Source organism: Heterodontus francisci, chromosome 20 (assembly GCF_036365525.1).
Source record: "Heterodontus francisci isolate sHetFra1 chromosome 20, sHetFra1.hap1, whole genome shotgun sequence".
In the NCBI taxonomy this organism is placed as follows: Eukaryota; Metazoa; Chordata; class Chondrichthyes; order Heterodontiformes; family Heterodontidae; genus Heterodontus; species Heterodontus francisci.
Genome location: NC_090390.1, coordinates 62,261,221 through 62,287,561, shown reverse-complemented (window position 1 = coordinate 62,287,561; position 26,341 = coordinate 62,261,221). Strand labels below are relative to the sequence as shown.

The following is a 26,341-nucleotide window of genomic DNA, read 5'->3' as shown; positions in this document are numbered from 1 at the left end:
ATAGGCTTCAATGAACCAAAATTCAGTTTCGATGGGAGGAATGAAAACTGCACTGCATTGTATGGTTAATCATAGAATCAGAAAGTGTACAGCACAGAAAGAAGCCACTTGGCCCATCATGTCTGTGCCAGCTGAAAAACAAGCCACCCAGCCCAATCCCACCTTCGAACATTCAGTCTGTAGCCCTGCAGGTTACAGCACTTGAGGTGCATATCCAGACATCTTTTAAATGAGATGAGGCTTTCTGCCTCTACTACCTTTACAGACAGCGAGTTCCAGACCCCCACCACCCTCTGGGTGAAAATTTTTTTCCTCATCTCCCCTCTAATTTTTCTACCAATCACTTTAAATCTATGCCCCCTAGACACTGACCTCCCTGTTAAGGTAAATAGGCCCTTCACATCCACTTTATCCAGGCCTCTCACAATTTTGTACATTGCAATCAAACCATGCCACTTCTTTTAACTGGAACCAGCAGTTCAGTGATGCCAAGTATCGGCCTTGGCTCTGTGATAGCTTTGCATTACATTACAACCATGACTACACTGCAAAAAGTACTTTGTTGGCTACAAAGTGCTTTGGGGGTCGTGAAAGGCACCATACACATTCAAGTTCTTCCTTTTTATAAACATATCAATCCCACTCTGTCATTCCACTTCAACTGAATATTCATACATTTACTTCTGGATTTGACTCCAACAGTGTTTCAAACAATTTGCCACAATTGGTATTGGAAACTGCCCATTGACCTCATCAACACAGATACATCATCTTAATTATTACAATCTATGGGCATTACACAATTTAAATACAATTGTAAGTTAGCATCATTGAATGGTTAAAGCACAGAAGGAGGCCATTTGGCCTGTTGTGTCTGTGCTTGCTCTTTTGTAGTATGGCATGGTATTCAATGTGCTCCAACATGCCCAGTAAAAACGAGGGTTTACATCCATGATAACTCCTCCCGCCGCCACCCCCCACCTCCGCAGTAAGAGTTATCATTGCTGCTCTGGGATATTGTTGAGGGAAGGCTATAGAATTTTGCCAGCCAACAGATGAATTGCTTCATGGCACCTTCTAGTAGCTGATTGGAACACAACTAGCACAGGCCTATCTACCCTCAGAAGTGAAACAAAACCAGGCAATATACACCTCGCTGACTGAATCAGAGGTCGACAATAATGATGATTTATGATTCTGCACTAGCCAAAATCTACATCCAAAGGTATATACTCCTAAACTGTCCGAGACGAGAGCAAAACAAAGTGATGTCCTTCGAGTTTCAGGGCATCCAATAACACTAGATGTGCAAGGTTTGGTTTTAGCACTGTGCATCATGGCACAACGAACCTTTCATTTCATACAATTATATGATGCTTTTTTTATTCATTCATAGGATAGGAGAGTGACTGGCAAGGCCAGAATTTACCGCCCATCCCTACTTGCCCTTGAGAAGGTTGTGGCGAGCTGCCTTTTTGACCAGCTGCAGTCCATGTGGTGTAGGTACACCCACAGTGTTGTTAGGGAGTGAGTTTCAGGATTTTGACCTGGCAACAATAAAGGAACGGTGATATATTTCCAAGTCAGGATGGTGTGAGACTGAGAGAGGAGCTTGCAGGTAGTGGTATTCCCACGTATCTGCTGCCATTGTCCTTCTAGATGATAGCGGTCGCTGGTTTGGAAGGTGCTGTCGAAGGAGCTTTGAAAGGTTACTGCAGTGCATCTTGTGAATTGTGCACACTGCTGTTACTGTGCACCAGTGGTGGAGGGAGTGAATGTGAGAGGTAGTGGATGGTGGTGGATTATCACTCAGCTTGCGCAATTACTCGGAATTAAGTTTTATTGCAGCACTATTTCACCATTATTATTTATCTCAATATTCCCACAGATGCATTCACAACACTGTACAATCCCAAATAAGGTCCAATCTAAGAGCTGGTCTTGCAGTAGTACAAGAGTTTTAACAGCTGAAGGGTAGCTGCCACCTGGCATCTTCCAGTTGCTTCTGTGATATTATCATGGGAATGTAGTTCAGGCAGATGGCTTCCGGTTAATAGGTAATAAACTCACTACCGATTAAGTTATTCAATTTAGAAATGGAGGTACAGAAGTAAGAACTGATTGAGTTTGGCATACACATGAAGCATCACATTAAGTCGCATTTGATAGCGTGTGATATATACATGTGTAAAGTGTATATAGAGAGCTCCAATGACCCACACATTTCAAGTCAGCGCAGCAAGGCAATATAACTTGACACACTTACACAGGTCTGCTTATGTTAAATTGGGACATGAAACTGATATCACACTGATATCAACATAAGGGGTAGGCCATTTAAGACTGAGATGAGGAGGAATTTCTTCACTCGGAGCGTGGTGAATCTTTGGAATTCTCTACCCTAGAGAGCTGTGGAAGCTCAATCATTGAGCATATTCAAGACAGAAAGGTAGATTTCTGGATACTAATGACATCAAGGATATGGGGATAACGTGAGAAAATGGCATTGAGGTAGATGATCAGCCATGATCTAGTTGAATGGTGGAGCAGGCTCAATGGGCTGAACGGCCTACTCCTGTTCCTATGTCATGAAAGAATAACTAGCACAGGTACAATGCTATATCACATCACCAGAGGAGCCAATACTCACTAGAAACCTGAACAATGATGCTTGTCAAGGGAAATGCAATATTGATTAGGAAACCAGGCAATATGGGTACCGGCAATATGGACATTTAATATGTTAAAAGGAACCAAAACAGAAGAAACTACCGAAGGATTTCTTATGTTTTTATTATGAGAGGTTATCAATTGCTGTGTTATTTCTTCCTCTTTTCTTTTTCCTTTCCCAATTTACTTCCCTTATCTTGACTGAATGGAAGGAGCTGGGTAATCATAGGTTGATGCTGTACTCACTCAGTGTCCATATGCGCGTGCGCACACACACTTTCTCCCAGGAGCAACTGATCAGCAATTAAGAACAGTCACCCACACCAATTCTTCTCTCGAACTCAGGTCAACTGTAGCGTCCGTGCTGTCTAGGTAGGTGCCTCATGCAGAAGGACAGGCAACAGTAAACTTAAGGGGTCGATATCTGCTTTTGTAAACTGGGATGTTAATCTCGCCCCATTTTATTTAACTCCTTCCGCTTTCCACAGTTTGAGTTTTTTTTTAGCATTATCAGCTGTCCAATCAGAATTCACCTGCAATAATGCCAAAGCAGCTTACAAGCCTCTTAAAGAGTAAAATACCATTCAGCTCTGGACAGAGTAGGAAACTACACATTAAGCAAAGCGGCAAATCTGTACATAAAAGCAAAATACTGCAGATGCTTGAAATCTGAAATAAAAACAAGAAATGCTGGAAATACTCAGCAGGTCTGGCAGCATCTGTGGAGAGCGAAGCAGAGTTAACGTTTCAGGTCAGTGACCTTATTACAGCATTTCTGTACACACAATTTTCATGACATGGCCATTTCCAACTTTTGAAAACGGATTTGAAGATCTGGGGCATCAAACCCTAAGTATATACTTGTGTAATCAACCGAGGATTTGAAATCAGAAAGGCCTGGGTTTTAGAGTCATAGACACAGAGTTATATAGCACAGAAACAGGCCCTTTGGCCCATCATGTCCATGCCGGCCATCAATCAGCTATCTATTCTAATCCCATTTTCCAGCACTTGGCCCATAGCCTTGTATGCTATAGCATTTCAAGTGCTCATCTAAATACTTCTTAAATGTTGTGAGGATTCCCCCCTCTACCACCCCTTCAGGTAGTGTGTTCCAGATTCCAACCACCCTCTGGGTAAAAAAAACTTTCCTCAAATCCCCTCTAAACCTCCTGCTCCTTACCTTAAATCTATGCCCCCTGGTTAGTGACACTTCCGCTAAGGGAAAAAGTTTCTTCCGATCTACCCTATCTATGCCCCTCATAATTTTGTATACCTCAATCAGGTCCCCCCCCTCAGCCTTCTCTGCTCTAAGGAAAACAACCCTAGCATATCCAGTCTCTCTTCATAACTGAAATGCTGCAGCCCAGGCAACATCCTGGTGAATCACCTCTGCACCCTCTCCAGTGCAATCACATCCTAACTATAGTGTGGCGACCAGAACTGTACACAGTACTCCAGCTGTGACCTAACTAGCGTTTTATAATCTCCCTGCTCTTATATTCTATGCTTCAGCTAACAAAGGCAAGTATCCCATATGCCTTTCTAACCACCTTATCTACCTGTGCTGCTGCCTTCAGTGATCTATGGACAAGTATACCAAGGTCCCTCTGTACTTCCTAGGGTCCTGCCATCCATTGTATATTCCCTTGCCTTGTTAATCCTCCCAAAATGTATTACCTCACACTTCCAGGATTAAATTCCATTTGCCACTGCTCCGTCCATCTTACCAGCCCATCTATATAGTTCTGTAATCTAAGGCTTCCCTCACTATTTATGACACCACCAATTTTCGTGCCATCTGCAAACTTACTGATCATACCTCCTATAATCACGTCTAAATCATTAATGTACACTACAAATAGCAAGGGTCCCAGCACCAATCCCTGTGGTACACTACTGGTCACCGGCTTCTAATCGTAAAAACAATTCTCGACCATCACCCTCTGCCTCCTGCCACTAAGCCAATTTTGGATCCAATTTACCAAATTGCCCTGGATCCCATGGGCTCTTACCTTCTTGACCAATCTCCTATGCGGGACCTTATCAAAAGCCTTACTGACGTCCATGTAGACTACATCAACTGCTTTACCCTCATCTACACACATCTAGTCATCTCCTCAAAAAATTCAATCCAATTTGTTAGACATGATCCCCCCTGATAAAGCCATGCTGACTATCCTTGATTAATCCCTGCCCCTCCAAATGGAGATTAATCCTGTCCCTCATAATTTTTTCCAATAGTTTCCCTACCACAGATGTTAGACTCACTGGCCTGTAATTACCTGGTTTATCCCCACTACCCTTCTTGAAAGCCCCTGTGGCACTTCGACTAGGTGAGGCATCACCCTCACAGTTTCTCTGCCCCTTGAGATCTTAGTTTGTCTCTGCAGGTTCCTTTGAATTCTGTTAGCAACTCTGGTGGGGTGCTTCTTGTGTCTGCATTTACGTAGGAGTATGTATTTAAACCTTTCACACTTTTCAGGGTTGGCTGACTGGACAGTAGGGGTTTTCATCCGGGATTTCTCCCGGACTTCCTTTAACCTGTCCTCATGGTCACTTTTTCCCCTCCCCTGTCTAACCTTTTGCCAGCCTTGTGCCTGCCTGTCCCCTTTTGTTCTCAGCAGGGGTCCCTTACAGTTCACCAGTCCTCTGCTGCAGTGTCCTCCTAACACCGGTACAGGACTTAGGGGTGCAGGTTTCACTGTAGGTTGGGGTTTCCCCTCAACCTGGCACATGTGGCAACTCCTGCAGCACTCCACCACATCTTTGTGGCGTTCTGGTCAGTCAAGCTGCTGTCTTATGCAGGTTTTGGTCTTTCATATACCAGCATGTACAGCCACTGTAGTCTCGTGGGCCCTTCTTAATATTTCTCTCCGGTACCTCTGTGGCACCACTACTGTCCACTCCTTGCTCTCAGGTCTGTGACGAGAACTCCATTTCCTCATCAGTACCTCATTCTTTAAATAGTAGCAATCAGGGACTCCCTCTGCTTCACTTTCAGACTGGGCAGCCTGTGCTAATTCCCACAATACTGGGTCGGCTCGCTGAGCTTCAGCTAGGGAAAATCCATTTAATTCATTCCCTGGATCTCCTAACTTTCCAAAGAAAGTATCAGACAGACAGACCTGGTCAGCTGCCTACAGTGCTCATGCAGTCTTCTCTGGGGAAGCTGGTTTGATCATGGCCTGATGCACTACACATTCAGGGAAACTGCAGAGGTCTGTCTCTCTGACCTCCTGCAGTCTTTCTTTCACTACTGGGGGGTCTACCACCTTCTCCCCCACCAGATCATTACCTAGGAGCAGATCAACCCCGTCCACAGGCAAACTAGAGACAATCCCTACAGTCAACAGTCCCGAAACTAGGTTGCACTCCAGGTGCACCCAATGCACAGGTACAGGCATACACTGCCCTTCAATACCATTCACCAACATTCTGGTGTTTACTGCACTCTCTGGGGGAAAGGTCAGGCATTTTCCCAGTAAAAGGGATCTAGTGGCCCCGTGTTCCTGAGAATTACTATGGGCTTGCTTGCCCCATTCAAGGGGTATGGGGTTACTTTCCCTTCAGACAAAAAACCCTGAAACCCTTCAGGAATCCCATTAAATTTTCCTGCACTTGCAGCTGTAAGCTTCCTGGGTTGCACTCTTACTACAATTAAAGCCACAGCTTGCTCTGCTGCGCTTTCCATCAGGTTCCCTTCTTCACTGAGCAGGTGTGCCCCCTGATTAACCCTACAGGTTTTCCCTTTAGTTTCCAGTAGGCAGCTTTTAAAGCCCTGCTTTATTACAATGGAAGCACACAGGTCTCCAGGTCTCACTCGTACTGCTCACTGCACCTTCCTTTTTGACTAGAGGAGGGCCCCCTGTGTCCCCTGCTTTTCTTTGTCTCCGAGGACTGCTTGGGCTCCTATCACCTTCCCACACTTTTGTCCTTTTCAGATTTGTGGGGGTGTTTAGGTAAGGTTCTCCCCTGGGAGACCGACTTATATATTAAAGCAAACTCATCGGCCAGATCATCGGGCTCTCTGAACCCACTGCTCCTCTACATGGGTCTTTATGGAGAGTGGGAGAGAGTTTTTAAATTCCTTTAAACAGAATTACTTCCCTGAGGTTCTCATAGCTGAGCTGTACTTTAAGATCCCTCAGCCACTGATTAAAAGCCAGCTGCTTACTTCTTTCAAACTCCAAAAAAGTTTGATTGGCTTGCTTCTTGAGGATTCTAAACTTTTGGCGATAGGCTTCGGGTACTAATCCATATGCCCCGAGGATAGCAATTTTTGACAGTTCATAATTTGATGAACTATCATCTGGCAACAGGGAATAGACCTCATGGGCTTTTCCAGTTAGCTTGCTTTGTAGTAAAAGAGACCAGGTCTCAGGTGGCCATTTTAGCTGCCTTGCCAGTTTCTCAAACGACACAAAAAATGATTCCACATCCTCCTCATTGAATCTTGGAATTAGTTGAGATAGTTTTAACAATTCTGTACCCAGCCCTGAATTATGCTCCTCCATATTGGCCATGGTTTCACTGGGGTTACTCTGTCACCCCCGAGTAAACTCCAGTCGTCTCAGCTCTCTTCGCCTTCTTTCTGAAAGGTTCTTTCTCTCTCTTTGTCTTCACGTTCCTTGTGGAAGGCTCTTCCTTTCTCCCTCTCCTGCTCTCTCTCTCTTTTCCTTTCTTCAAATTCAAGTTTCCTCTGTTCCAACTGTATCTTTGCTAACAATACCTTGTCAAGAGTCTTCTTCTAACCCTGTTTCTGCTTCTTCAGATTCAATGGAAAAATGGTTAGCCACTAGCCTTAGGAGTTCAGACTTCCCAGCCTTGCCACGTACAGTGATCCCACACTGCTCAGCCATTTTCCTCAACTCCTCCATTGACAGTGCTTTTAACTTATCCCAGGTTACTTCACCCTGGCTTGGGCAGCCACTAGCTTCGTTTGCAGACATGTTAGTATTCAAGCACACACAACCACAAGAAAACCTGTATTAAAATCTTGCTCTTTTTTGACTGGGAACAATTTGGCTTCCCACTTCCAATTTCTCTCGTTTGTTTGTGGGTAAAATCCCGGACACTAGCACCCACATTTCTGTTACAACCAGGTGAGAAAAGGGGTCCCTTTCAGCCTTCACCTGGTCTTACCGTAACAGGGTTTAATTTTAAACACACTGTTTTTAGCTCCCCCTTGGTGAATCCTTGTTCACTGCTTTCCAATTATATGGCAAAGAAACCAGTACAAACAGGTTTTCTTAGGTTTTAAAGATAGATTGAAATTTATTAAACTTAAATTCTAATTCGGTTGACGCCTATGGATACACGACGCGCCCACGCTAGCATGCATACGCGATACACACATGCAAATAGAGACAGAAAAGAGAAGAAAAATAAAGAGAAAAAGTTTGAGGCGATATCTGAAGAGTTTTTGTTACGGTTCTTCGAGCTCACTGTAGAGTCCTTGATTGTCGGTAGTTCTTGCTTTTCGTTGGGGCCCAGTATTGTTCTTAAACCTTGTTCGCTGTAGGAGACTTTTCTCTCTTGGGGTTCATGTGTCTTCAGTGGATTCAGGGGCTTGTGAGAAAGAGATGGGAGCAGACAGGAGAGAGATCTTCTCAGTCCAGGAGCAAACAGTCTTTCCGAGTTCAAGCTCTCTGTGCCCAGTTCAAAAGAAAACCAGTTGGTCATCTGACTCGCTGGTTTAACCAGTCCTGACTCTTGTGGATTGTATCCTCCTTAGCAGGCCCTGGAATGGGCTTCCTCACCTTCGATGTCTGTTAGTATGTAAATTATTTTTTCAGCCATGGCTGATCTGTTTAACAAGTAATTTCTTTGCTCCAAGAACAGTTGAAAATCAACGCTCATGACAGAATTGAGGTGCTTCATTCTCGGCAGGTGGGGGCTTAGCATGACACTGGACTCCTCCCTATTATCTCCCATTTATTTCTTATTTCCCTATTTACTGTCAGGTTTTTATATATCCTAATTTTTATGAAACCAGACCAATGTAACTTCAGCTATCAAAGTCCTTTCATATGTGCATTTTGGCGACTGTTCCGCACCCGAGCCCATCACTCTCTTTCCACTTCTGCCCTTTCTTTTCAACTTCTTTTCTCTTAACCCTACTGAGACCCCTCTCTTCTACTGGCATGCTTCATTCCTCACTTCTCCACTCTCAGGTACCCTGCCCTCCCTAGTCCCTACCCAACCCTTCAGTGCTCAACATTCCTGCTCGCTTGCTGCCATCCCAGGCTTGGCTGCCAGTCAGATAAGCTTCCCTCTGTGCCTCTCTTGGCAACCTCCAACAGGTAGTCGGCAGTGGGTCACTATGAGCAAAAACCCCAATTGCCCCATCCCACTCTCTTAGAACCATAGAAAAATTACGGCACAGAAAGAGGCCATTCAGCCCGTTGTGTCCGTGCTGGCCGAGAAGGAAAAAAAAATAGAATCTAGCCGCCCAATCTAGAAGCATAGAAAATAGAAGCAGGAGTAGGCCATTCGGCCCTGCTCCGGCATTCAAAAAAGATCATGGCTGATCATCTAATTCAGTACCCTGTTCCCGCTTTCTCCCCATATCCCTTGATCCCTTTGGCATTAATATATCTATCTCCTTCTTGAATATATTTAATGACTTGGCCTCCACTGCCTTCTGAACTAGAGAATTCCACAGGTTCACCACCCTCTGACTGAAGAAATTTCTCATCTTGGTTCTAAATGGCATACCCCGTATCCTGAGACTGTGACCCCTGGTTCTGGACTCCCCAGCCATCGGAAACATCCTCCCTGCATCTAGCCTGTCTCGTACTGTTAGAATTTTATAGGTTTCTATGAGATCTCCTCTCATTCTTCTAAACTCTAGTAAATATAGGCCTAGTCGACCCAATCTCTCCTCATAGGTCAATCCTGCCATCCCAGGAATCAGCCGAGTAAATCTTCTTTGCACTCCCTCCATGGCAAGAACATCCTTCCTCAGATATGGAGACCAAGACTGCACACAATACTCCAGTTATGGTCTCACCAAGGCCCTGTATGACTGCAGCAAGACATCCTAGCTCCTGTACTCAAATCCTCTTGCAATGAAGGCCAACATACCATTCGCCTTCCTAATTGCTTGCTGCACCTGAATGCTTGCTTTCAGCGACTGGTGTACAAGGACACCCAGGTCTCGTTGCACCTCCCCCTTCCCCAATCTATCACCATTCAGATAATAATCTGCCTTTCTGTTTTTACAACCAAAGTGGATAACCTCACATTTATCCACGTTATACTGCATCTGCCCACTCATGTGTCCAAATCACATCGGAGCTTCTTTGCATCCTCCTCAAAGCTCGCATTCCCCCCCAGCTTTGTCTCATCTGCAAACTTGGAAATGTTACATTTAGTTCCCTCACCCAAGTCATTAATATATATTGTGAATAGCTGGGGACAATAATAATAATTATAATACCAATAATACCTAATCCCACCTTCCAGCACCTGGTCCATAGCCTTGCAGCTTGCAGCACTTCAGGTGCATTTCCAAGTACCTTTTAAAGAACTGAGGGTTTCTGCCTCCACCACCATTCCTAGCAGTGAATTCCAGACCTGAATTCCACCCTCTGGGTGAAAAGGTTCTTCCTCATGTCCCCTCTAATCATGTCCACCTTAAATCTGTGCCCCCTGCTAATTGACCTCTCCACTAGGGGAAACAGGTCCTTCCTGTCTACTCTATCTAGGCCCCTCATAATTTTGTACACCTCAATTAAGTCACCCCTCAGCCTCCTCTGTTAGAAGGAAACCAACCCTAGCCTATCCAATCTCTCTTCATAGCTGCAACTTTCGAGCCCTGGCAACGTTCTAGTAAATCTCCTCTGTACTCTCTCCAGAGAAATTATGTCCTTTCTGTAATGTGGTGACCAGAACTGTAGACAATATTCCAGCTGTGGCCTAACCAGCATTTTATACAGTTCCAGCGTTACATCCCTGCTTTTGTATTCTATACCTCGGCCAATAAAGGAAAGCATTCCAAATGCCTTCTTCACCACTCTATCTACCTGTCCTGCCACCTTCAGGGACTTGTGGACATACACTCCAAGATCTCTCACTTCTTCTACCACTCTCAATATCCTCCCGTTTATTGTGTATTCCCTTGCTTTATTTGCCCTCCCCAAATGCATTACCTCACACTTATCTGGACTGAATTCCATTTGCCACTTTTCCGCCCACTCAACCAAACCATTGATATCATTCTGGGGTCTACAGCTACTCTCTTCACTATCAACTACACGATCAATTTTTGTGTCATCAGCAAATTTCCCAATTATGCCTCCCACATTTAAATCCAAATCATTAATATATACCACAAACAGCAAGGGACCCAACACTCAGCCCTGTGGAACGCCACTGGAAACAGCTTTCTATTCACAAAAACATTCTTCAACTACTACCCTTTGTTTCCTGTCTGAGCTAATTCTGGATCCACACCTGCCACATTGCCCTGGATCCCATGGGCTTTCATTTTACTGATCAGTCTGCCATGTGGGACCTTATCAAATGCCTTACTAAAGTCCATCTAGACCACATCCACTGCACTACCCTCATCAATCCTCCTTGTTACTTCCTCAAAAAATTCAATCAAGTTAGTAAGACATGACCTTCCCTTAACAAATCCATGCTGACTATCCATGATTAATCCATGCCTTTCTAAGTTTATCCTGTCCCTCAGAATAGATTCTAACAATTTACCCACCACTGAGGTCAGACTGACTGGCCTGTAATTATTTGGCCTATCCCTCCCACCCTTTTTAAACAATGGTACAACATTCGCAGACCTCCAATCGTCTGGCACCTCTCCTGTATCTAGTGAGGATGTGAAGATGATTCTCAGTGGATCTGGTATTTCCTCCCTGGCTTCCTTTAACAATCTGCGATGCAATCCATCCGGCCCTGGCGATTTATCCACTTTCAAGGATGTCAGACCCTCTAGTACTTCCTCTCTCATTGTGCTTATCGTATCTAATATTTCACACTCTTCCTTCTCTCCTTTGTGAAGACAGAGACAAAAAACTCATTAGGAACCCTGCCCACATCTTCTGCATCCATGCATAAGTTCCCTTGTACATCTCTGATAGGCCCTACCCTTTCCTTAGTTATCCTCTTGCTCTTAATGTACTGATAAAACATCTTTGGGTTTTCCTTGATTTTACCTGCCAATAATTTTTCATGTCCTCTCTTTGCTTTTCTAATTTTCTTTTTTACTTCACCCCCGTACTTTCTATACTCCTTGAGGCTTTCTAAAGTATTAAGATTTTTGTGATCGTCATAAGCTTTCTTTTTCACTTTAACTTACCCTGTAAGCTTCTGGATAACCAGGAGGCTCTTGATTTGGCCATACCACCCTTTATCTTAGTGGGGACATGCCTACACTGTGCCTGTAGTATCTCGCTTTTGAATGTCTCCCACTGGTTTGCCACTGATTTTCCCTCAAGTAGCTGTATCCTGTCCACTTTTGCCAGGTCACATCTCAGTTTCTTAAAATTCGCATTCCCCCAATTTAGAACTTTTACTCCCATTTTATCTTTGTCCTTTTCCACGATTATGCTAAAACTTACATTATTGTCACTATCTCCAAAATGGTCACCCACTGTTACTTCCTCCACTTGTCCAGCTTCATTACCGAAGATTAAATCTAGAATTTCACCCCCTCTCATTGGGCTTGTTACGTGCTAGCTAAAAAGATTCTTTTGAATGCAGTTCAAGAATTTTGTCCCCTCTGTGCCCTTAACACTGTTTGCATCTCAGTTGGTATTGGAGTAAGTTGAAATCCCCAACTATTACCACCCTATAGTTTTTGCACTCAGAAATATGATTACATATTTGTTCTTCTACCTCCCTCTCACTATTTGGGGGTCTATCGTACACTCTTAGTAGTGTGACTGCCCCTTTTTTATTTCTGAGCTCCACCCATATGGCCTCGTTTGATGATTCATTCATTTACCATATTATTCCTCCTCAAGGCTGTCGAACTTCCCACCCAGTGTGCCCACTGGGAGCTAATCTTGACAATCTTCCTCTTGTCCAACTCACCCCTCTCACTCCTGACCCTGTGGACTCTGCCAGTGGTTCAGCTCTCACAACCCCTTTGCACATCTCCCTCCAGAACGTCTGCCCACCCATGAACTTGTGAATGACTGCATCAACATCGTGGCCTGAATGGAAACTCGGCCGAGGGTTGGAGACACCTTGCCACTAAATGAAACCTCACAGCACTTCCACCACTCACCTCACCAAGACTGTCGCGATGGTGGTGTGGCGCTTATCACCAGCTCACCCCTTGGCCTGATCCCCTACTCTTCGGGCACTTTCTCCTCCTGTTGAGCATCTCACCATGTTCCACCTCACTCACCTCTCAAAATCATCATTCTCTACCACCCTCCCAAGTTCGATAAAAATTTTCTCACCAAGATATCTTCACTGCTTTCCTCCCTCAGCCTCTGCACCAAACGACTTCCCATCATTTTACATTGCCGCCACCAATAAACAATGGCATGTCGCGAGCACAGGGGCTTATTTAAATGGCCGGGGTGGACCATAATAATGTGGAGCGGGTAGGCGGTCCAGCCCCGGTAATGGCGTCAGCAGCTAACTTGCAACTTATATATTTAAAAGAGAAATTATTGTAAAAAATTACATTGATCCTAACACTCTCCCACCCTCCCCAATAACCATAGAATTAAGTACCTCCCCCTCCAAAACACTTAGCTTATGCACCTGACCTTCCCCCTGCCCCCAAAGTTCATAAACTTAAAATTTTACCCCCTTCCCACCATCCCCTGGACCAATGAAATTAATCTGATGCCACTCCCCCCACCGAAAACTTTTTTTTTTTTAAAAAACTTTGTTCACGGGTTGTGGGCCAGCTTTTATTGCCCATCCCTAATTGCCCTTGAGAAGGTAGTGGTGAGCTGCCTTCTTGAACCGCTGCAGTCCATGTGGGGTAGGTACACCCACAGTGCTGTTAGGAAGGGAGTTCCAAGATTTTGACTCTGCGACAGTGAAAAAAAGTGATATAGTCCCAAGTCACAATGGTGTGGGGCTTGGAGGGGAACTTGCAGGTGATGGCGTTCCCACGCATCTGCTGCCCTTATCCTTCTAGGTGGTAGAGGTCGTGTTCCACCAGTGTTTCGCCTCGGATCTTTGGACGGGTACCCAAAGGCGCAGGAGTGCTGGCCACCGGCACCAATTTCGCCCTGGAACAGATGGTAGGTTCGTCATTATTCCTTCATTTAAATTATTTAACGTATGTAAATTTGGCTTCCGTCGCCAAGTGGCAGGGGGGCCGCCACGAGGCCTCGCCACCACCGGCAATATCGGGCCGGACCTCCCGGCGTCAAAGCCCATGGAGGGTATCTGCCAGAGAAATTTTCTACCCCCCACCCCCAGCCAAGACCCCCGATGTCGGGAGGGGCTGTAAAATTCAGCTCATTATTTTCTCCGCCCATTGAGTTCATTGCCGTTAACCTCCCGAAATCTCTACCTCCCTGTTAAACTTCCCTTTGACCATGCCATCTGACGTGGTCTTATTAGGCCCATCGTATCAATTACAAATAAGTCCATCTCTGATCACTTCCTTGTATCACTCACTACCCACATCCCCCTTCCACATCCCAACCCTATTTCCTTCTGTATCGCCCCTGAAAAATACTACCGTTAATTCTCTTAGCACTACACTTTCAAAATCCCAATTATCTAGCCTTCTTTCACCACAACATTCCTGCAGTTACCGATTTGCTCAACTACACCCTCACCTCTACCTTTGATGCCCTGGTCCCGAATTAAGCCTCCCTCATCCTGGCCATTCTCCCTGGTACAGCCGTCATCTCTGCTTCCTTAATTTCAAGGGATGCAGACTTGGAAAGGATATGACGGACAACTGGCTTAGCCATTTACTGCCAGATCTGGCTGGACCACATGAAGCACGAACAGGTCCTGCTCTTGTCTGCCAAAACTGTTCACTATTCCAGGATCATCCTGGAATGCAAAGATAACTTCCGGCTTCTTTTCTCTACTGCAAACCATTTTCTTGAACCTCTCTCCCCTCCACCCTCACCTAATTGCAAGGAGCTCATGGATTCGGTTGCCACTGAGATCGCGACCATCCGATCAGCTGCCTCTGCTGTCTTCCCCACCAGGCCAAATTTCCCCTAAAACTCCCCACTGCCCTAGCCCTGAACTCGCATCTTCCTCTAGTTTCTCTCCTATCTCCCCTCAGGCCCTCTCCAAACTCAGCTTGTCCATGACACCCACTTCCTGCTCCCCTGACCCTATTCCCACTCCAACTTCCCCTCCTGGTCCTCCTGTTAGCCGATATTGTTCACAGTTTTGTCTCTTCAGACGTTGTCCCCCTCTCCTTTAAATCTGCCGTCATCACCAACTTCCTCAAAAAACCAACGCGACCCCATTGGCCTGGCCAACCATCTCCCTTTCCTCTCCAAAGTCCTTCAAAGTGTTGTCATCTCCCAACTCTATGTTTGAATACTTCCCATCAGATTTCTGCCTCTGCCAAAGTGCCAAAACGGTTCTAATCAAGGTCACAAATGACATCCTAGGTGACTGTGGAAAAAGGTCAACTACTCCTCCTTGTTCTTCTCAGTCTATCTGCAGCCTTTGACAGGCTTGACCATACCATCCTCCTCCAACACCTCTCCACTGTCGCCAGCTGGGTGGGATTGCCCTCACCTCACCTCATTCATATCCATCTAATCATATCTATCTTTTCGCACTCCCGAACCATTACCTCAATCCTTAGCCCCTTCCTACTTCTCATCTACATACTGCCCCTTGGTGATATTATCCGAATTCACAGTGTTAGTTTTCACATGCTCGCTGACGATACCCAGCTATACCTCACCACCTCTCTTGACTCCTCCACTGTTGCTAAATCACATTGCATATCTGACAGTCGGTACTGGATCAGCACAAATTTCCTCCAATTAAATGTTTTCAGTCCCCGCTCCAAACTTTGTTTCCTAGCTACTGGCTCCATCCCTCTCCCTGATAACTGTCTGAGATTAAACCAGTTTGCTCACAATCTTTGTGGCAATGACCATCTCAAACAAGAGAGAATCTAACCATATCCCCTTGATGTCCAATGGCATTACCATCGCTCAATGCCCCACTATCAACATCCTGGGGGTCACCATTAACCAGAAACTGAACTGGTCCAGCCACATAAATGCTATGGCTACGACAGAAGGTCAGAGGCTGGGAAATCTGTGGTGAGTATCTCACCTCCTGACTGCCCAATGTCTGTCTACCATCTACAAAGCACAAGTCAGGAGTCTGATGGAATACTCTCCACTTGCCTGCATGGGCGCAGCTCCCAACAACACTCAAGAAGCTCGACACCATCCAGGACAAAGCAGCCTGCTTGACTGGCACTCCATCCACCACCGACGCACAGTGGCAGCAGTGTGCATTATCTACAAGATGCACTGCAGCAACTAGCCAAGGCTCCTTCGACAGCACCTTCCAAACTCGTGACCTTTACCACCTGAAAGTACATGGGCAGCAGATGCATGGGACCACCACCTGCAAGTTCCCCTCCAAGCCACACACCATCCTGACTTGGAACTATATCGCCGTTCCTTCACTGTCGCTGGGTCAAAATCCTGTAGCTCACTTCCTAACAGCAAAGTTGGTGTACCTATGCTCCAAGGACTGCTGTGGTTCAAGAAGGCAGCTCACCACCACCTTCTCCAGGGCAATTAGGGATGGGCAATAAATCCTGGCCTAGCCAGCGATACCCACATCCCCTGAATGAATAAAGAAAAAAAGAAAACATATATGACTCTGAGATGAGCTTCTGACCACATATTTGCGCCATCACTAAGAACGCTTATTTCCACCTCCATAACATGGCCCGACTTTGTCTCCGTCTCAGCTCATCTGCTGCTGAAACCTCATTTATGCCTTTATTACCTCCAGACTTGATTATTCCAAAGCACGCCCACAGGCTACCCTCTGTCGACTTGAGGTCATCCAAAACTCTGCTGCCCGTGTCTAAACCCGCACCAAGTCCCCTTCACCCATCATCCCTGTGCTTGTTGACTTTCAGTGGTTGAGCAACGTCTTGATTTTAAAATTCTCATCCTTGCTTACAAATCCCTCCATGGCCTCACCACCACCCCCGATCTCTGAAATCTCCTCCAGCCCCACAACCCTCCGAGATATCTGCACTCCTCTAATTCTGGCCTCTTGAGCATACCCGATTTTAATCACTCCACTAATGGTGACCATGCCTTCAGTTCCCTCAGCCCTGAAATTACCTCCCTACACCTCTCCACCTCACTTTCCTCCTTTAGGATACTCAAAACTTTTGATCAAATTTTTGGGCTTCTAACTTAATATCTCCTTACGTAGCTCAGTGTCACATTTTGTTTTATAATGATCCTATGAAGTGCCTTGGGATGTTTCATTACGTTAAAGGCTCTATATAAATACAAGTTGCTGTTGAATGGCTGCTTAGCCTACTTGATGACATCACTGTTGCTGGATGCCTGGAGATCCCCTTATCCAGGCCATTAAGTAAGTTACAACCCAAAGCTGAAAAATTGTGCCCACTGTGTACTTGTATTGATTGTACTGGAAACATTTAAATTAATTAGTTTATATCTAGTCTTCTTTGTGCTTGCAACGATCAAATTTAAACATCCTAGACATGAGATTTTTGACGCCCCATGAGAATCAACGATACGACTGAATATGCATCCGGGCTTTTCAACACTTTCCTGTTCATCCGTTTAAAGTACCCCTGAGCCAGTGCTGTTCAGTTGATTATCAAGCGCAGCAGTGCAGTTCAAAAGCTAAATGGTAGTTGTGGGGGGTGGGGGGATAGATATTTTCTCTTGGATGCAGTTTTTTCTGCTTTCACTTAGCAATGGCAACACTGGATCAGTGAAAGTAATAAATGTAGTAAAACACATGTTCAAAAAAACTACTCTGCTAAAGAGATTAGCTGCTCTATCGTTCAATTCGCTGCAAATGATCGAGTGAGATAATTCCTACCTGGATGTTTTAATTGGCCCAGCAGAAAACTGCCACATCATTCTCTAAAAGCCCATTAACAAGCGGGAATAAGCAAAAAAAATAGTTGCCGAATTTACTTGGGGGTGGAAAATATGGAGAAGCAAAAAACAAAAGGGTGGGGGGGGGGGGGGGGGGGGGAGGGGGCGCGAGGGTAACTGCACTTTCAGCTTATTTCCTGGTATGCTATCAGTTTTTATGTCCATCTCTGCCACTGTCATTTAAGAACGATGGAAGTATCCTCCCCATAAGGGGAGGCGGTGGCGTAGTGGTATTGTCACTGAATTAAAAACCCAGAGACCCAGGGTATTGCTCTGGGGACATGGGTTCGAATCCCACCACAATTTGAATTTGAATTCAATTAATAAATCTGGAATTAAAAGCTAGTATAATGATTTCTAATGATTGTCAATTGTTGTAAAAACCTATCTGGTTCACGAATGCCCTTTAGGGAAGGAAATCTGCTGTTCCTTGCCTGGTCTGGCCTACATGCGACTCCAGACCCTCAGCAATGTGGCTGACTCTGACATGCCCTCTGACATGGCCTAGCAAGCCACTCAGTTCTATCTAATTGCTACGAAGTCAATGAAAAGGAATGAAACCGGACTGACCAACCGGCATCGACAATGGCAAACCCAGCCCTGTCGACCCTGCAAAGTCCTCCTTATTAACATCTGGGAGCTTGTGCCAAAGTTGGGAAAGCTGTCCCACAGACTAGTCAAGCAACAGCCTGACATAGTCAAACTCACGGCTCCCCAAAGCCTGTCCACCATCTACAAGGCACAAGTCAGAAGTGTGATGGAATACTCTCCACTTGCCTGGATGGGTGCAGCTCCCAAAAAGCTCGACACCATCCAGGACAAAGCAGCCCGCTTGATTGGCACTCCATCTACAAACATTCACTCCCTCCGCCACCGAGGCACAGTGGCAGCAGTGTGTACCATCTACAAGATGCACTGCAGCAACGCACCAAGGCTCCTTAGACAGCACCTTCCAAACCCACGACCTCTACCAACTAGAAGGACAAGGGCAGCAAATGCATGGGAACACCATCACCTGCAAGTTCCCCTCCAAGTCACACACCATCATGACTTGGAACTATATCGCCATTCCTTTACAGTACTGGGTCAAAATCCTGGAACTCCCTTCCTAACAACACTGTGGGTGTACCTACCCCACATGGATTGCAGTGGTTCAAGAAGGCAGCTCACCACCACCTTCTTGAGGGCAATTAAGGATGGGCAATAAATGCTGGCCTGGCCAGCGACGCCCACATCCCATGAATGATTTTAAAAAACATCTAATTTACTCAACAGAGAGCTATGCAGTAGTTAAGTAACCTGGCATCAATTCATTAGCTCATACCCGAATATAGTGCCAATGCACCCTGGTGAATAACCCATTACTGGATGAGACTGTGGATACCCTGGTCAAGAAATATTGTCAAAAAGCAAAAAGAAGTTTGCTATGTCAATAACATGAACCAGTACTGAACTGGAGTGGGGTAGGAGAGACATCCCATAACTTGGCTACAAGTCTACAGCAGCCATCAGCAGCACCAGATAGGACTTGTTCCCTTTACCGCTTATATTCTCTGCCCCGAGAATATAATATTTCTTGGATCAACCTCCAACAAACCAGGAATGATGTCCAAATGGATAAATGGAGATACTGCAGGTCCCAAAGCTGTCTGCACATTTTGGTAACGCTGCTACCTGACTGTGGTCAGTTAACTTAACACAAATCAGAAATCAAAATTAGGACATCAACTACTCAATGTCAACCTGCTGAGCTGACAGGAAGATGGACGGTATTGCATCTAGCATCTCAATCTGACCACAAATCAATGGCAAGATCAGCCAACTAAGATTTGCACCTACAAGTCAGCAGTAAATTCTGTCCTTTTAGTCAACCATCGCATGACGATCTCGCTTCCTGTGATCTGTTGCTCCTCCTAAATTCTGCTTAAGTAAAATAGCAAGTCTGAACACAAATTACGATGATATCCAAAAAGCTCATATTTTTCCATTTATAACTGATGAAGTGATGTGCTTCAGCAACTTTGTGCTGTGACTTTAGATTTCTAAAAACAAAATTTGCAATAGAAAACGCAAAGCATAGAAATTCACGAATTCTGCATTCAGAATTATCTCAAATCATGTAGAAACTTAACATGTAACAACGCAAAATAAACTTTTCAGTTAAACCTTCAAATTAGCTTTCCAAACTCTCTCTCAGGGGAGCTCACCTGATCAAGGAAATGGAAAAACTTTAAAATGAGAATTTAGTTAACGTGCAGACTGGGCAGAAACACGAGTGATCAAACTTCGCATTTCCTTCTACTCTATCAGACTCCACTTTTGTGATATGTGCACAAAAAGAGACTTCATATTTACAATAAAAACACCAACTTATGCAAATGCAAGGAAACGTATAATTTGCTCCACTATACTGTAATATCTGCCATTTAGGTATTATGTGGTGGATCAGTGGAGTAGACTGCCTGTTCGACCCTTATAGAAATTCATTCAAATTCGACTGGCACTGAGCACTGATAATTATTTAAGTTTGCAAATTTTATAGATATTTGAGTTTAGAAATGCAAAAGTAGTTTGTGATTCCGTTCCTGGTATTCCATGCCATTTAGTCAAACTTTTTTTCTGTCTCTTTCCCTTCCCAGACTGAGACAGATAACCTGCTCCACAGTCCCTTACCTATGGACCTCTATAATCAGCAAAAGAACCTTGACCAGTCCTCAGATTTCAAGTGGCTCGTATCAGTTTGTCCCTCCCCCGAAAGGGGACTGGATCTTCATGGAGTGAGGGATCACAAATAAGAATCTATGAGTCACTCGGAAATCGCAGTGCTTCGGAAAACCTCTAATATGAATGCTATGAAAAAGAGCTTTATAGAACCACAGAACATTAATTTTGCTGTAAACTGAAAAAATGAAAACATATTTTTATTTTGGTGCAGTCATCAAGGCTGAATACACAGAAAAGTCGATGCAATTTGAATTAAAACAAAGTGCTGAAAATACTCAGCAGGTCTGGCAACATCTGTGGGGAGAGAGAAACAGAGTTGACGTTTCGACTCGGATATGACTCCTATGATATGACATATGATTCATATCCAACGCGAAACGTCAACTCTGTTTCATGTGGAATGGTCTGGCACTGAATGCACAACAATAACAATTTAAATTCAATTACATGATGCACATTATTGAAAATATCTAAATACACAAACAACATTCAACATCATTTCGTTCTGATGCAGAAATGGATCTCCTCTAATGCCTTCTGAGTAAAGAAAAATTCAGAACAATTTCATCTGAATTGTACTCTAATCCCAGAAGCAAGCAGCATTATCAGTGAAGAGTTTTTCCCTTTACCTACCTGTTTTGGGGTCCACATCGGCTGGTAAGTGTGGTGGAGGGTTACCTGGTGTGAAGTGTTCATTGCTGTATGTTATCAGTGGCGTTAACGGATGGACATGATGGGGATGTTGCACAACGGGTACTTTGTTAGACTGCCAAAAAAAAAGACAGGAAAAAAAGTGGGTTAGACAATAATCAACCAATGAACCATGACTTAGACTAATGGCACTGAGCTGAAGGCAGCCTCCAACAGGGGACATTTGAATATATTAAGAGTTGTCAAAAATCAAGAGGCCTGCATTAGATGATGAATGGTTCCCAGTCAGATTTTATTTTGATATATGTCATCTCCCTTCTGCTATCAATTTAAAAAGAATTGTAACAAAGGAGAGTAATCTGAATCACTCTGTAATAAGGCAACCATATCTGTTACTATTTATCAATCAAGTTTTGGTCACTTAACAAACATCCACGTTTCATTAAGCCAACAACCAAAAGAAAAATCCACTAAATATGAACCATCTCAAACCAATGTCCAAAAAAAGGTCATTGAAGGAGAAAGAAATTATGAAAAATACAAACCTCTTTGGGTTGCAATAATAGACAACTGTGAACACTACGAAAGAGAGGCAAAGCTTTTACTCGGTGTATTTAGCTCGGTTTATGAGTTGCCAGGGTACAAAAGCATCACCTGGTCTTTTTGCCCATTTTACTGACTCCAATTCAACTTGCCATGATACTCCATAACTAGTCACTGTCCAACAGATCAATTACAAGTGCAAGAAACAATTTTGATAAAAGCCAATTTCAATTAATATCAAAACAAAAATAAGCACAGTAATCAAAATACTTATGTTTCGTGCAACAATGAGCCTTTACGATAAATTAGATCTAACACACTTATTTTTAATTAGTTTGAGATGTGGGCTGACAAAACCAGCACTTACTGCTCATCCCCAAGTTCTTGTATTGTGAAATTAAAGGACACCACTATATATAAGTAGGAAATATTTCCACACAGGTCCCATCAACATTCAAAAAAGACTACTGATGTCATCAAATTAGTGCCATATAAAGTTATATGTAATACGCACACACACACACACACAATCACATAGGAAAGTAATCCTTGATCGATCTTTGTGAACTATTTGAGGACTGAAAAGCTGAGAGTAGACAGATTAAAGATTCATAGTAAAATAAAAATCTGAAAACGCCCCACGTTATCACCTTTCCAGGAAAGTACTACCACTCAGTGTCTCTATTAATTTATATATTAGCCCACAAGTGACATCTAGCAGCACGACTCCAGTACTATATTTTTATCTTAAAAGGGTGATAAAAACATTGATCCAAAAAGGTAGTTTAAAGAAAATATTTTTGAACTTATGAAACCATAATGGTATGAAATTATCTAATTCGATTTTAGTTACACTCAACACTAAGGGCTGAGTTTTATCAGCGCTGCACTCCGTGAAGGTGGCGGACTTCCAACACGGAAGTGCCGCCGCACAGCCCCCGCGAAATTATGCACAGGGGCTGATGTAAATGGAGGGAGTGGCCGCCGCGTCCCCTCTTTGTTCTTCAATGTGGGTCCGCATACTACTTGGGATGCTATTTTAAAACTCTTCCAGCAACATCACTTCTCTCAAATTTTCATATGTGGGTTCCAGCTTGAGAGATCGTATCTAGCGATCGAAAGCATTATGTTTAATTCTTTCGAATTCAAATTAAATCTGTGTAGGTCTTTTCCGGGTGTGTCGGAATTTCTGTCCATATGCTTCTAGTACCAGCACGTATGCATTTAGAATTGCAGTTTTAGTTTGTTCATAATCAAAGGAACTTTCTTCTGATAATAGGGAAAAAGCTTCACGAGCCCTATCCACGAACTCGCCTTGTAAGAGTCCAAAATTATTTCGGCCATTTTAGCCTGGTAGCTATCTTCTTAAATGAGATATAATATGATTCAACCTCCTCCTCATTAAATTTTGGCACTAACCTTGAGTGTCTCAGCATATCAAAGCTTTGCTCTGAATTGGGGATATGATGAGAGTGGCTGGCAGCATTCTCATTTTGGGTTCACACTTGTGACTATTGAAGACAAGTCCCATTTGTTATGGATAGGTGGTAAGGGGTGTGGGTGGTTTCCACTGCAGTTCCCAACTGACCACAAATGTGTTTTGTTAAAATTGTGCTTTAGCTTCCTCCCCCACCCCCCAGTGTCTTTAAGGTCAAATAAGGCTAGCCTTGTGAACTCCTACAACATTTATTGCTTTCCCCTTTAATTTCCAGCAGTCAGCTTTCACATGGTGGTGTCGTGAATAGTGAGGAGGAAAGCCTGAGATTACAGGATGATATAGATGGGCTGGTAAAATGGGCGGAACAGTGGCAAATGGATTTTAACCCTGAGGGGTGTGAGGTGACGCATTTTGGGAGGACTAACAAGGTAAGGGAATATACAATGGATGTTAGGAACCTAGGAAGCACAGAGGGTCAGAGGGACCTTGGTGTACTTGTCTATAGATCATTGAAGGCAGCAGCATAGGTAGATAAGGTGGTTAGGAAGGCATATGGGATACTCGCCTTTATTAGCCAAGGCATAGAATATAAGAGCAGGGAGGTTATGATGAAGCTGTATAAAACGCTGGTTAGACCACAGCTGGATTACTGTGTACAGTTCTGGTCACCACATTATAGGAAGGATGCGATTGCACTGGAGAGGGTGCAGAGGAGATTCACCAGGATGTTGCGTGGGCTGGAGTATTTCAGCTATGAAGAGAGACTGGATAGGCTAGGGCTGTTTTGCTTAGAGCAGGGAAGGCTGAGGGGGGACCTGATTGAGGGATTCAAAATTATGAGGGGCATTGACTGGATAGGGCAGGACATCAGAAATGCTCCATCCATCAATATTGACGACCACGCTCTGGAAGTGGTTCAAGCGTTCACCTACCTAGGCTCAACGATCACCAGTAACCTGTCTCTAGATGCAGAAATAAACAAGCGCATGGGAAAGGCTTCCACTGCTATGTCCAGACTGGCCAAGAGAGTGTGGGAAAATGGCGCACTGACACGGAACACAAAAGTCCGAGTGTATCAGGCCTGTGTCCTCAGTACCTTGTTCTTTGGCAGCGAGGCCTGGACAACGTATGTCAGCCAAGAGCGACATCTCAATTCATTCCATCTTCACTGCCTCCGGAGAATATTTGGCATCAGGTGGCAGGACCGTATCTCCAACACAGAAGTCCTCGAGGCAGCCAACATCCCCAGCTTATACACACTACTGAGTCAGCAGCGCTTGAGATGGCTTGGCCATGTGAACCGCATGGAAGATGGCAGGATCCCCAAAGACACATTGTACAGCGAGCTCGCGCCACTGGTATCCGACCCACCGGCCGTCCATGTCTCCGCTTTAAAGACGTCTGCAAACGTGACATGAAATCCTGTGACATTGATCACAAGTCGTGGGAGTCAGTTGCCAGCGTCCGCCAGAGCTGGTGGGCAGCCATAAAGGCGGGGCTAAAGTGTGGCGAGTTGAAGAGACTTAGTAGTTGGCAGGAAAAAAGACAGAGGCGCAAGGGGAGAGCCAACTGTGTAACAGCCCCGACAAACAAATTTCTCTGCAGCACCTTTGGATGAGCCTGTCACTCTAGAATTGGCCTTTATAGCCACTCCAGGCGCTGCTTCACAAACCACTGACCACCTCCAGGCGCTTATCCATTGTCTCTCGAGATAAGGAGGCCAAAGAATTGACTGGATAGAGAGGAAGTAACTTTTCCCCTTAGCGGAAGGATTAATAACTAGGGGGCATAGATTTAAGGTAAGGGGTAGGAGGTTCAGAGGGGATTTGGGGAAACCACCAGAGGGTGGTTGGAATCTGGAACACACTGCCTGTAGGAGTGGTAGAGGCAGGAACCCTCACAACATTTAAAAAGTATTTAGATGAGCACTTGAAACGCCATAGCATACAAGGCTACGGGCCAAGTGCTGGAAAATGGGATTAGAATAGATAGGTGCTTGATGGCTGGCACAGACAAGATGGGCTGAAGGGCCTGCTTCTGTGCTGGATAACTTGATGACATGCCCTGTTTTACTGCAATGGGAAAACACAGGTCTGCGGAAAACATTCTTGCCCTCTGCATTTTCTTTCCTTACTGGTGGAGGGCTTCTTGCATTCTCACTTTTGGTTCCCTTTTCACTAGCGCCCCATCCCGTATCAATATTATCCCACTTTCTGTCCTAAGCAGACCTCTGGGGATTATTATGGAAGGGTGTCCCTGAGAAAAGCATTTATGAGTAAGCACATAATCGTCTGCCCTCACAGCTGCTTCCCTTACTATTGTAACTTTTTGTTCTTCAATATGAGTCTCTTTATGTTAAAGGAAATGTTATTTTTAAATACCTCGAGCAAAATGTCTTCTCTCAACTTTTTATATGAGACACCTAGCTTGAGAGATTGGATCCAGCAATCAAAAGCCATGTTCTTTCAAATTCAGTACAGGTTTGGGTAGGTTTTCTCTGAGCATTTTGAAACTGTTGACAATAGGCTTCAGGAACTAACTCCTATGACTTAATATTGCTGCTTTAGTCTGTTCATAATCGAGGGAACTTTCCCTCTGATAACATGGACTGAGCTTCGCGAGCTCTGTCTATCAATTTGCTTTGTAAGAGGAGGGTCCAATATTCTTTTGGCCATTTTAGCCTCATAGCTATTTGCTCAAAGGAGATAAAACAGAACTCGATCTCGTCATTGAATTTTGCAGTAACCGTCAAGTGTCTCAATACATCAGAGTTTTGCTCCGAATTGGGGGTGAGGTTTGAGTGGCTGGTGCCATGCTCACCTTGTGCTCGTGGCTTTGCTAAACCAAACTTTCTTGCTGCTTCCTCTTGTTTCATTTGCAACTCAAACTCTTAATTTCAATTTTCCCATAGCTAGGGGAGGCGGTGGCGTAGTGGCATGGTCACTGGACTAGTAACCCAGAGACCCAGGGTATTCCTCTGGGGACATGGGTTCAAATCCCACCACAGCAGAAGGTGGAATTTGAATTCAATTGATTAAAAAAATCTGGAATTAAAAAGCTAATGATGGGCATGAAACCATTGTCGATTGTTGTAAAAACCCATCTGGTTCACTAATGTCCTTTAGGGAAGGAAATCTGCTGTCCTTACCTGGTCTGGCCTACATGTGACTCCAGACCCACAGTAATGTGGCTGACTCTTACATGCCCTCTGAAA

General features: G+C 44.5%; 1 protein-coding gene across 23 annotated transcripts in view; it reads right to left on the bottom strand.

The window, feature by feature from the left end:
* tcf7l2 (transcription factor 7 like 2) overlaps positions 1–26,341 on the bottom strand; it is a 201,538-nt gene that overhangs the window by 26,324 nt on the left and 148,873 nt on the right. For 22 of the 23 annotated variants that reach the window (XR_010977063.1, XM_068052940.1, XM_068052919.1 and 19 more), the window contains exon 5: positions 21,129–21,261. Coding sequence is in view for 22 of the 23 variants with exons in the window: in XM_068052940.1 (XP_067909041.1) it covers positions 21,129–21,261 (133 nt within the window). In the remaining variant the exon portion in view is untranslated. The remainder of the gene's footprint in view (positions 1–21,128; positions 21,262–26,341) is intronic. The other variant, XM_068052922.1, reaches the window with a different exon arrangement.